This window comes from Schistocerca gregaria, chromosome 2 (assembly GCF_023897955.1).
Source record: "Schistocerca gregaria isolate iqSchGreg1 chromosome 2, iqSchGreg1.2, whole genome shotgun sequence".
NCBI lineage: Eukaryota > Metazoa > Arthropoda > Insecta > Orthoptera > Acrididae > Schistocerca > Schistocerca gregaria.
In genome coordinates, this window is record NC_064921.1 from 258,268,762 (window position 1) to 258,281,655 (window position 12,894).

A 12,894-nucleotide genomic window follows, 5' to 3' on the forward strand; every position below is an offset into this window, starting at 1 on the left:
ACCATACAGGGCAAGGTCTGCCAAAACCAGTAGCTTTTGCAGCTCCATGTAGCCTACTGTGGCTGATTAACTGCTATGAAATTAAAAGGCCTTTCACATAGCTCCAAAGTTGGATGTTCTGTGAATGTGAAAATCATTTTGTAAATTTGCACATGGTGCACTAAGTATAAAGCTGCTCGTCAGGAGAGAGGCTGCGCTTACTTTTTTGAAACCTTAAACTCCTAATTAATTTGTTTAGTTCAGTGATGTCTTCCATATCCAAATGACTTTGTTGCTAATGCCATATTAACTATTATTTATTTATTCATTATTAATTCCTTTAGCTCCTTATGTGAAGCAAAGGGCTGCAACAAAGGATCATCATCTTGTTCTATCTCTTACTAGTATTTTCACTTCTTCCCATCCTATTCCTTGCTGTTGACCTTCAGCTTCAACTGATCGTCTCCACATGATTTTGGGCCTGCCTTGTCTCCGTCGTCCCTGTGGGATCCAATAGTGTTTCCTATGCAATACGTTCATTTGGTCTGCTAAGTGTATGTTCTAACTATCTTCACTTCCTGCTTCTTATTTGCAGCTCAATTGGCTCCTGGCTGGTTCTTTGCCAGTGTGTTTCATTAGAGATGACATTTGGCCACCGTAACCCCAGGATATTCCTAAGACATTTGTTGTTGAATGTCTGCAGCCTATGGATTAGCTTCTGTCACTTTCCATGTTTCACATCCGTATAGAAGCACAGATTTTACATTACTTTCAAATATCTGCAGTTTGGTCCTCAGTGTTATTTCCTTCGCTCTCCAGATAGAACTGAGAGCTGTAAAAGTGGCTTTGTTTTTGTTGATGCAGCTGTTAATGTCCTCTGTTGCACCACCATGTAGTGTAATTATGCTTCCAAGGTAGAAAAACTTATGCACCTTTACTATTCCCTGGCTCCCAATCTTAAGCTCTGCAGTGTTGTTGTCATTTGCCTGCATGTCTTTAGTTTTTTGGGTATCAGTTTAAAGGTCATCTGCAGAGTCTAGGTCTTTTAGATGTGTTCCATTGATCTTTTTTATTCCTGACACTTTATCCATTGCTTGTGTCATTACAAGATTCTCTACTACGTTAAATACTATCGGTGAGAGCATGCAGCCTGCTTATCTCCTGTTTTCACTGATATTGGATCTGAAATCAGACCTTGGTGTTGAACATGGCATGTGTAGTTCTCATACATGTCCTTGACAATTATTTTCTGTGGAATTCCAAAAGTTTGCAGTGAGCTCCGTATTTTATACTGTCAAAAGGACTTTTCAGTCCACAAACAGCGTATAAAGCAGTGACTGGTATCCATATGAACGTTCAGCTATTATTCTCGAGGTTTTTTTCTAGTCAACACAAGAGCGACCTCCCCTGAATTTCACTTGTTCTCTTCTTATTTTCTTGTCTACAAATGCTTTTATCTTGTTTAGGATTATTCATGAGAGGATTTTGCTTGGTATTGACAGGAGGGCGATTTCTCTCGAATTATCACAAATTGATAGGTCACCTTTCTTGAGCTTGATGAGCAAACATTTGTTCTAATCATTCAGTACTTTTTCATTCAGCCATATTGTTGACAGGAGTATATGTAAAATTTCTGCTGTTAACAGAGCAGTCTACTTTAAGTTAGTATAGACCGATGTTGTCAAGGTACAGAGCTTCTTTTCCATTTTTTATTTATTGGACTGCTCTAGCGATTTATTCTTTTGATGGCGGTTCTACCTTAATTGGCATATCTTGCGGGAATCCCTCTCTGCCCACATTCATCGATTTACAGTGTCATCTGTAATGTCGCGGTTCTGCACTTTGTCTTCTCGATTTGCGATCCTTACTTGTTATTGATTGGCACTACACCCCCAAATTTCTTATTTGACAATTTCCTTGTTATTGCCTTTATTAGCCACTGCCTCTACATTAGCTGCAAGATTATTGATGAAGATTCTCGTATCTTTTCTGAAACTCCTCTTTACCATTCTATTTAATATGCAGAGACCCTATTGGATTTCTTCTTTCACTTCTTTTGTCTGTGCACAATGTAGTTAGTTTTTGGCTTCCTCCTCTGCTGTATTACATATTAACTAGCTTTAGTTTATTTCAGAAGATATTAAAAATTATTGAAACTGTAATGCTTAAATATAACACAACATTTTCAAGTGCAGGATAAATTTGTTCTGATTTTTTATTAATTTGTTTCAATTCACAGCTTCATATTGCTGATGGGAGCTATTTCAAGGCTGCTGCTGTCACAGTTCCATCTTCTGTGCCATCTTCAGTGCCAGGAACAACAAGTACAACACAAGTGCTAACTACACGGACACAAACACAGGCTGCTTATAGCAATAGTACTGTCGTGGCATCTGCAGTGCAGTTTTCCACATCTGCAGCTTCTCACGGAACAACAGTGTGTGGAACAACTGTTAGGGTACCAAATCAGGTTCCACATTCCTCACAGAGGGTAACATCCACTGTGCTTTCTCCTCCTTCACAGAGGACAAGTGGCCCTGTGACACCCAGTCAGGTTTCCAGTGGACAGCAGGCAACTTCACGTGTAAATAGTGTTGCAACACGACCGGTAACTCTACCACAACAAACTGTTTCACAGCCTGTGGTTGCCTCGTCACACTCCGGTACTGTAGGTAATCGATCGTCAGCAGGAGTAGGTGTTACCAGTCAGCAAATTGTCAGCACTCAGATCCAGCCACAGCAACAGTCGCAACAGTCATCACAACAGCTACAGTCTCAGCACTCACAGCTGCAGCAGCCGCAACAATCACAGCAGCAGGCCTCGCAACAGCAACAGTCACAGCAGGTGGGACGTACATCAGTAGCATCAGGTTCTGTCGGCACCCACACGAGACTTGCGGTTGCTCCGGCTCCATCGCCATCACGCACAGTAACTGCCCAGCCTTCACAGAGCAGGGCTGTAGCACCAGCTGCTGCAGTCATAGCAGCGTCTAGTGTGGCACGACTTGGGCAGGCAGTTGCACCATCTAGTGTGGTTTCGCTACATCCGGTGGTTGTCTCCGGTACAACGGGTGCTACAGGAACAGTACCACTAAAACCTGTTACACATGCACAGATCGCTGCAACAACGGGAAGAACGGGGACACCACATCAGAGTGTCAGTCATAAGGTGAGCTCTGATTGTATGATAGTTATTGTGTGTATATTTCTTACATGTATGACAAGGAGATTTATGGCCTGGACCCATTGATTTTCTTCACACTTAGAAGATTTGAAGGTGTGTGCCCGGACATCAGGTTTCTGAAGCAATATGATGTAATAAAAACAAATTCTTAAAGAGTTGCCTTGGAAGAACAGATTTCAGAGCACTGTGAAGTACAGAACATTATGTGCTTCAACGAGTTTGTTGGTAGCTTAGCACATAGAATAATTTGATTGTAATCATTAATTGCCAGCCCAGATTTTGGTAGTAGCTGTATTAATTAACAAATTGAAATGTTAATTAAGAAATATGGAATCATCATTTTTAAATAAAAATCTTTTTATATTTAATTACTTATTGCATGAAGATTAATTACAATTTGATACAGACGTGCAAAATGCTTTCGAAATCCAGCAACTTGAAAAAGTGCTGAGAAAACCAGGCATTTATACTGTTGACTTACTGGCGTGCGTGCGTGCGTGCGTGCGCGCGTGCGTGCGTGCGTGCGCGCGTGCGTGCGTGCGTGCGCGCGTGCGTGCGTGCGTGCGTGCGTGCGTGCGTGTGTGTGTGTGTGTGTGTGTGTGTACACGTACATACGTACACCACACACTAAAGAAGAATAAGCTTCAAGGTTTACTTTTTTATTTTAGTTCCTTGTAAGATTAGAAATTTTATAATGATGGTGAAGGAAAGTATAAGTATCCTACAAAATAGTGAGGGAGGGGTTCGTGAGCAATTTTACTCACTATTGGCTTGCATATAAAAAAAAGTATTGTGGCATACAGAGTGGTATGCTGCAAGCAGGAAAGTATCAATTTTTCTTTCGTGCCTGATTTTTCAGTAAATTGTCTTGTTTTCTCCAAAGAAATCGAAACTTGGGTTGGGTGCTGCTTTTTCATGAGATTCATCTGTGAAAAAGATGAGATACAGAGATATAAATCAGAACTAAATTGTTAATACAGAAAGAGTATTTGTAGCAACAATATTAATGACGAAAAATTGTAGTAGACTGCAGCTTACCTGAATATGAATCATCTTCAGAGTTTTCCCACCCAGATACTTTTTCTGATCCAGGCTCATTGAATTCTTTCTGACTCAAAAATTTCATGCTCATTCAACGTACATGACATATTTGTACCAGAATTAGAGCAAACTGCAAAACGTAATGAAAGCACACATGAAACTCAAGACAACTCAAGTGTAAAATGGCTTAGTCAGCTGAGGCAGCAACTATTACATTCACTACAGTTTTTTTTCAAACTATTTCTAGAAATTGACAAAAGAACACAGCACCTGTCAAGGGACAGGTAGCGAGACAATCGTACATTGTTCTCGTACTAAATAAGTACAGTTTTTGAGCATAAGCTGGCTTATACATTGAGAAAATCGTGGCCTGATATAAACACGGGTGTGATCTTTTGAACACTGAGTTATGGTGAGAGTTTTGCAAGGGTCAGTCAATGAAAAAAAATTGTATACATCGACACCGTCCAGTCTCTAGAAATAAAAAAAAAAAAATTGATTTTGTGTTTGATATTTTGCATTCCTGTACTTTATTGCTTTTTAAGGCGAGTAGTGATTATAAATAAAGACATTATTTCTATAAAAATCTCGATATTGTATTTGTTAATTAAAATTCCAGTTTATTAATAAACATGGAATTAAAAAAGTATAAAAAGAAGTATGCTACTTGTGAGATTCAAAGTAGGAATACAATCACATTGTGCAATGCACCAAGCTACTAACTAACTTGTTGCAGGTCATAATGTTCTGTGTTTAACAGCACTCTGAAATCTTGGGTCTTCCAAAGCTTTTTTTTTCAATTTGTTTTCAGAATTGTACCATACTACTTCAGAAAGTTGATGTCGGGACACTGCGCCTCGAGTCCTGTATGTGTGTGAGGAGAGCCACTCTCTAATATCCAGTTATAAGTAAAGACTGCCTACTGAAGGTGTTAATGCAGATTTGTCATTGCATCTTGAAATGGTTTGCTGCAGAACTGTGTTCAAATTTAGAGTTTTAGCATAGCATATAGAATGTAGAAAGTGTGACCACTAGTTTGTTGTACCCCTTTTGCTCTTAAGAACTACTCTCCCATGTAGTTGAATTATGCTTCCACATTCATACCTCTATTGTACATCTTATAAAGTCATGATTCTCATATATGCTGTGGGAACATAATTAAACTAGATTATTTAAGCCCAAACTCAATACTGATCCCTGATTTTTTGAATTGTTTGGGCATGGAAACAGAAGAAAAAGGCACTGCATAACCTGCACAACTTTCTGGATTGTCAATGATAAAAGTTGCAAGAAAAGGAAATAAAAGGAATCGTTGAGTAAATGTTATTCAGCAACACTGATATTTATTCTTATCATTTCACTTCGTATTTCTATTAGTAATGCCGTGAATAAACTAGTTATAATAATATGTCATTTGTTGTGAAAAGTTTTCAGTTCTGTAATATGTATTGCAGAACATTATTGATCTTTAATCCTCTCCTAATGTTGTGTTTTTGACTATTACTTTCTTGCCTTTTTTCCTTGGCCAATAGTCAACCAAAGAATGCATCAGCACCTATATTTCACAAGACACAACTACTGTAATCTTCAAATAAATGGTGCTTGCCCAAAAGTGACTGTAATGGAGCGTGTCTACAGCTGAAAAGAAGAAAATTCTCATAGGTCTAAAAGTCTCTAAAGCAAAACTAGACTATGAATAAAAATTACTGCACACTGAAATAAAAAATTAGAAATATTTTCTATGTATTTTCTCACCTTTTAACTGCTGGACACTGTGGAAAGTTTCCTCATTGATTTACTAATTTTTACGGACTTAAGTTCCTTCTTGAGTTCTTCATTTTGAAATAGAATTGATATTTCATGTAGTAAAGTATTATTTTGGGTGAAGTCTCCATGGTATGTCCTGCACTAAAAGTTAAACTGGATGTCTTCATTTATATATTTCCAGTCATAGAGCAAGTCATGCCAGAAAGCAGATGGAGAACAACAATTAGTACTTAAGATTTCTTTTGCCTATAGTAAGAGATTTCACCTTGCTTCTGAAGGGTAACATAAATAACTTTGTCCTTCACGAGAATATAATCCTTAAAGTTAGTGAAAAGTGAAAAAGGACAGTATTCTACTGACGAATTCTTTAGTGAGTCTAGTCACAACATTTAGTAATTTTTGAGGCCTAGTGTACAATATGAGCTACTTTGTTGTGATGTTGTGTACAATACTTTTTTTTGGGGGGGCGGGGGCGGCAGTATCAAGCACTCTTTTGTTAGGCTCGTTGGCTTTCCACTCAGGATGATTTTCACTGCCATTTGTGGCAATCAGTTTTTCTTCTATGGTCACTAGTTCAGATTTTTTGCCAAGATTCTTATCTGATTGACATAGGATGTAAGAGTGGGTTCCATCCCTGATTCACAATTCCCTCCCTTTGATAAACCATTTTTGACAGGCACATTTATCAACTGAAGCTTATGTAAATGTAGAAAGTCCACTGATGAAGGGTAGTCACCACAGGTCAATGATATAATACCAAAATGTAGCTCCTGTGGATCCTGATGGAATATGGAAGTAAGTACATATTTGAACACTTTATTCCACAAGTGTTCAGCTATTTCTGATGTGCTCTGTACTGTTACCCTGAGTGATTCCAATTTTCTGTTTGGAGCAAAGTACTGTCTGAAGTGGTCAGACTATGAGAAATATGCTGCAGAATTTTCTGGTGATCTGAATCCTTTCTCATACCACACAATGGTGTTTTTTAATTCAGAGCATCGAAAACATCATTTATATACAGAGTAAATTTTTCAGTTGGCTCACTATCTTGAAATCCCACGATGCTACTTTCTCTAAAACAATGTATAACTTTCGCCATGCTATTACTAAAGAACTGGAAAGCAAGGCGACCATTCATTCGCTGATGGGAAGTGGGGTGTAGGAGTGCATATGTCAACTTACTACATGCCTCTACTCAAGCAAACCCTAGTAAATTGTCAACTTCATAAACACGTTCATAAAGTCCTTAGCTCATGATATCAATACCAAACAGCAAAATACATTTATCATGAAAATGGTTGCTTATGCATTTCAATATACATACTGCAACTGATGAACCCCAAACTTTTCTATTCTCATTAACAGGATTTTGAAAATAGCATTTGGTATTTTGCTTCTTTCCTGATATTTGCAAAAGTTTCCAGGCTTGTTTGTTAAATTGGCTGTTACCACATGTAAACTCTACAATTTACAATCTGCGTGCTCCAGTTGTGTTATAGTCTGAATTAAAATTTTTGCTAACAGTTCTCCAGAAGTTGCATTTTTACTGGCATAAACTGCAAGTACTTGTACTCAACTGTGTAGCAGAGGTATGAACATGGAAACGAGAACATGATCAGCAGAGACTTTATTTTGGTCTGAAGGTGTCATACTGCCAAAGTCTACAAAATCCATCTATAAATAGGATGCATTGTACTGAATATTCTCTCAATTTAACCTCATCAAACATAATTACCCCAGTTCTTCTGTTTTCATCAGTCACTTCTCCAAAATTCTCTTTAATAGCATCTATGGCGACCTTGTTAATACCATATGTGCAATTAAAATCTTTCAAGAGCCACCTCAAATGCATATCTGAAAGAGTAAGTAACAGATTGTTTCAAGCACCATCTATAACTCTTAGGAGATTTAATATGCAATAAAATAATAGAAGCAGCTCACTATTGTATCTCATTCCTTTTGGATCCTTTTTATGGCACTCCTGTAACATAGTATCTGCAATTAACTTTTTGCTTACTGGATGAACTTCGTGCATTTACAAGTGAGTTTCTTTAGTCTACCTACTCCTGGCAGCAGTACAATTACTCTAGCCTTCTGACTTGAGTTTATTGCTTGTCCTGGCCAAGCTACTTCTTGAATTTTTTATTTGTATTTTAAATACAGTAACTTCATAAAGTGTCCAGAAATTATTGTAGACCTATCAAACAACTGAGTTCTGCTTAAATCAGAAGTCCTAAATATTTAGTGGGTATTTTATTCATAATTTTGCAAGCATGTTTCCTTTTTGTGGGAGGTTTTCTTTTCTTTAGTGGGGTTGACAAATACTTCGGCAAATTCAGGGAAATTGTGAGGAACTGAATTTGGTTTAAAGTGCCAATTTATTCTGAGCAATTCCACTTCCTTTCCATCAGTAATGAATTTGTCTGTTTTTAATAGTAAATTTTCAGCAAAGTGAGTATCACAGATGTAAGTGTTTGTTAGCTCCTTGTGTTCTCTGGGGGATAACTTTGTTCAGTTTGTTAAAAATGTCCTGTTTCATTTGGGGGCTTGAAAATCCATCTTAACTGTTTGCAACTTCTATAACCTGACTTGTAACCAGGCAGAAAAAAGAAAGATATTGTCATTTGAGTTTAGGAGAATGCAGAGTCAACTATTATTTTGAATCGAAATGTTCGCTTGGCAACCACATATTTTGGTTTAGTTTATAGTAGAGCATCACTAATAATCCGTAGTGCTGCAGAATCGCAATATATCACTCAAAATATCAGCAAATGTTGCACATGATATAGAGTTCATAAACATGGACAACACAGCCCGCAAAATGATGGCAGTGCCACACAGTGCGAGATTACCACACTAACCCTATTGAGCCCATGTTATTGGAGACAAAGAGATCACACTTTCTGCAGCTGTATAACATGGTTTTAATTGAAGCCCTAGGTGGGAATAGCTGTGAATATAATTTCTGGTGAAAAAAGAGGAGAAGAATAATTGCAGTATGTATCTGAACTTGTAGGATATAAGGAGAGACCAGTGAAGTGGAAATGGTTGAGAAAAAGAGCAGAAATGACTTGTATATTAGAGATTTTATTATAGCAAAAGTTGGAAGTTCAGGTTGGAATAACAATTATTTGAAAAGGGTGGTGTTGAATTACAGACAGGCACAATGAAGAAACTGTTACACATATAAGCACTTGGACAGAAAATTTCAGCTTCTGAAATAACACGCACGCACGCGCGCGCACACCTCTTGAATGTTGTCTCTGGCCTCTGGGGCCTGACTGCAGACTGTGCCTGTGTCTGACATGTGCTACAACCTGGGATGACCACCCACCCGAGATTGCTGCATATGTCAGGTGCAGGCACAGTCTGCAGTCGGGCCTCAGGCTCTGTAGACTGTGCGTGCATGTGTTTATTTTGGAAGGAGGACTTTCCTGTCCAAAAGCTTAAATGTTTAGCAGTCTTTTTCACTTTGCCTGTCTGCAACTCAGTACCTTCTCTATGTGAGTAACAATCTATCCATTTCAGATTTTAAGTTGTTTCTAACTCCTTCGTCTGTTATGAAGCGTAACTAGGGATGCTGTATAGGCCTAGCATTTAACCCACTTTACATCTTCTCTACTGCTCTTGACACCTGCAATCTTTTTTCCATTACAGGTGGTACAAACTAAGTGGGATAAGTATTGTGTTTATCCTAAATATGAGTACATGGTGTATATACTCATACACCCCATATGAGGATAAATATTTCTCTAACTAAACTAATATTTGTTTGTTGTAAATTTGATATTTCCGTTTGTCTGACTTTTATCTGCTCCTTTGTATTAAGTATTGTTCATAATTATATATATATATATATATATATATATTTTTTTTTTGCGGAGGTCAAGGTTTTGAATTTTTTTATTTATTTTTTATTATGGATGACAGCATCAATTTCATTACTGGAGAGCAGTTAACTTTAATGACTGAGCATGATAAATTGTAGTTGTGCCAATAATCTCAAATAGAGATTGTGCAAGGTGTAGCTAATGTAGAAGTCTAATTTAGAAACACAGTGGTGTATTTTGTTCAACCCATATGTGTCCATATGAATACATATATATTGCAAATATACTACTCGTGAATATAATTCTGAGGTGATGTGACCTGTCAGTAGATGTTTATCTTTTTGTTTCCAGATACCATTCTATTGCTTTCCAAATCTCTCATTCATTGATACGTCTACTTTGAGTACAAAATTACTTATGAAAAACACAATGCTCGGAACAACTACAGAGAACCTATTAAAATTGATTCCTTCTTTTTCTGAAGTGGAAAGAGTGAAAAGACTTTATTATATACATCTACTTCTTAATTTAGTTTGAAAGGTTTTGTTTAGTGTCTGAGATTGGATGTTAGTGTTGTATGTATTCTTCCAAACATCTGATATTAAATTGATACCATATGTAAAAAAGTGGCATTTCTCGGCATGTTTGCTGCTAAGAGCCTTTGCTCTAACTTTGACATAAGTGGCACTTTTGATCTGAGGTAATGTTGGTGGTGGAAAATTTTGAGGACTAAAGAATGTGAACAGATATTGTCAGTTTGGGTGTGCAAAGTAGCAGACGACATGCCAAGGCAAGCAGTAATGGATGGCCTGTTACTGGAATAGTTGAATTCAATACTAATTGTGCTAATTGTTTTGTATGCTTGTAGTGTGTGTAATGTTTTTAGATCATGTGATAAACTGCCTTTCATGATCTGGGCTTCATGGTAGATTCCTCAGTTATTGTGGAAATGAAAATGAGATGTCTGGAAGCGCACATGTGTTAGTTTCCTAACACATCATTAGCTAGTGGGCTACTGAGTATTGGCAAATACTTTTGCATACAACATACTTTGGTGTATGTGGTTGTATAGCTGTCATACTTGTTATTCTAATTTTGTTTGATAATACAATTTGTCATTTTAATTGTTGCAGTTAAAGAATAATCTGTATCCTAAATAATCCTTTAGTATTTATATGCAGATTTTTTGAAGGCCACACTTTGTTTCTAGGTCATCACACAGCCAGTTCATGGACAGTCAATTCAGATAACGCAGGTGCCTGTCAGTTCTGTTTCCGGGAAACTCCCTCAGACCCTGCACACTGTTACACCATTACAACAGGCAGCTTTGACCATTACAACTGGAACACCAAGAACAGGTTCATATTCTTTTGTGTGTTTAGACCATTTTATCTGTGTAGAATGTTGTAACTCTTTTTGTCTGATCGTTGTTGCAAACATAATGACCGTTGTTGTTAGATTGGTTTTCGATAGAAGTGAATTATGCAACTGCATTTTATGGAATTTTGCAGTAGCTCATTTGCAGAGACCATCAAATTTGTCATCAAATAAAAAAATTAAAAGAAAACTACATTTGATAGTGGGATGTACGTACTGAAACTTAAAAATGAGTCCAAGGTGTTACTTTAGTTTGTCATTTTGTATCGTATTCTTTTACGATGTATGTATTGCCTTGGTCAGTTATTGAAGTTTTAAATATTTTTGAAAGTATTGTGTAAACATCATTTACGTATGTGTGCGTCATATCTATTTAGCATTACGTTTTCTGCAGTATTGGAGTGATAGATTTTAATTCTGTGCAAAATAATTTTTCAGTTGAAAGTGTGCCTGTTTTTGTAGTTATCATGTAGGGTTTCTCAAAGATTGCTTAAGTTTGCAAGAAATACTTTTTAGTTTTTAAGTTCTTTCAACAAGCTAGTCCTCTGTATTCCTGCTGATACTAAACTGGAGGCAGTCAGAGCTAAAGGCATTGGTAAATAAAAGTAGTAAAAATTTAGTGCTAATCGACATGGACAACAATGTGAAATGCAAAGCTAACTTTTTAAACATGGGAAGTGAAAAATTTGACTCTGTAGGTGTGGACTGTGTGGTACTAGAATTTACGAACACTAGATAAACTGTAAGTGTTCTTACACATTGTTACGACTTCGATTTTTATGGTTCTGTGTGTCAGTTGATGAAAATGGAATGCTTATTGGATTATTTTGTTGACTGTCTGCCCCATTGTTAATAACCTTTTTCTGAGGAATGGGTTGACATATCCAGTTGAAATTTTCACCACATACTAAAGCATACATTCCCTTTGAGGTGTAAAAAATCTGAGCTTCAAAATCAACACAGTCAAAAGATATGGCCATTTGTCACATATTGTGATGCTTGCAAACTCTCATCAAAATCCGTACAGTACTTCCCTTTGACCTAGAACAATGAAATTGGCAAAAAGCAAGGACTCACAGTACAACCAAAGGAAAAAATAGAAAACTATAAATTTGTAATTATATCACATGAAAAAATATTTCTTTTGTCATTTGCCATCCAATGTCAAACTTGAAAATTACTGTCCATAGTTCTGTGTTCGAGTTGACTGGGTCGCAATGGTAAAAGTTAAGTCTGCAAATATTTGTTTTGCACATATCTTGAAATGCCATATCTAAATGCAGCAGTTGCTCCTGGATATCTGCTAATGGATAAATTCTGAAATGCATCGGATGAGCAATAATGTCATTCATTGTGTGATGATTGACTTCTACCATTGCAGTCCAGCCTGAGTGCAGAACTACTGATAATGATAATGCTTGCCTGCCTGCCTTTTTCTCATTTGTATTACTGAAGTTAAAACAGTCTCAAAACTTTTGGAATCTCCAAAACTGCTAGTGTAAATGTCAATAAGAGGCAAAAATTGTAGAGATTCCTGGATTGAATGAACTGTCCATATAAATAAAGAACTTTATATATAGAACCCTCAGTGTGTCCTCCACACACGTGGCCAATTTTATATTTTTATATTGTTACACTCAGCTGTGCAATTTTCAGTCTCGTTAAATTTTAGACACAGTTTTGTGACCATGTCCTTTGACTTTTATCTACTAAGAA

The 12,894-nt window shown here is 37.0% G+C and overlaps 1 protein-coding gene across 5 annotated transcripts in view; it reads left to right on the forward strand.

Annotated features, from left to right (window-relative positions):
- Positions 1 to 12,894, forward strand: part of LOC126336819 (mucin-5AC) — a 93,675-nt gene that overhangs the window by 22,142 nt on the left and 58,639 nt on the right. For all 5 annotated transcript variants that reach the window (XM_050000878.1, XM_050000881.1, XM_050000877.1 and 2 more), the window contains 2 exons: positions 2,219 to 3,148; positions 11,012 to 11,159. In XM_050000878.1, coding sequence (XP_049856835.1) covers positions 2,219 to 3,148; positions 11,012 to 11,159 — 1,078 coding nt within the window. The remainder of the gene's footprint in view (positions 1 to 2,218; positions 3,149 to 11,011; positions 11,160 to 12,894) is intronic.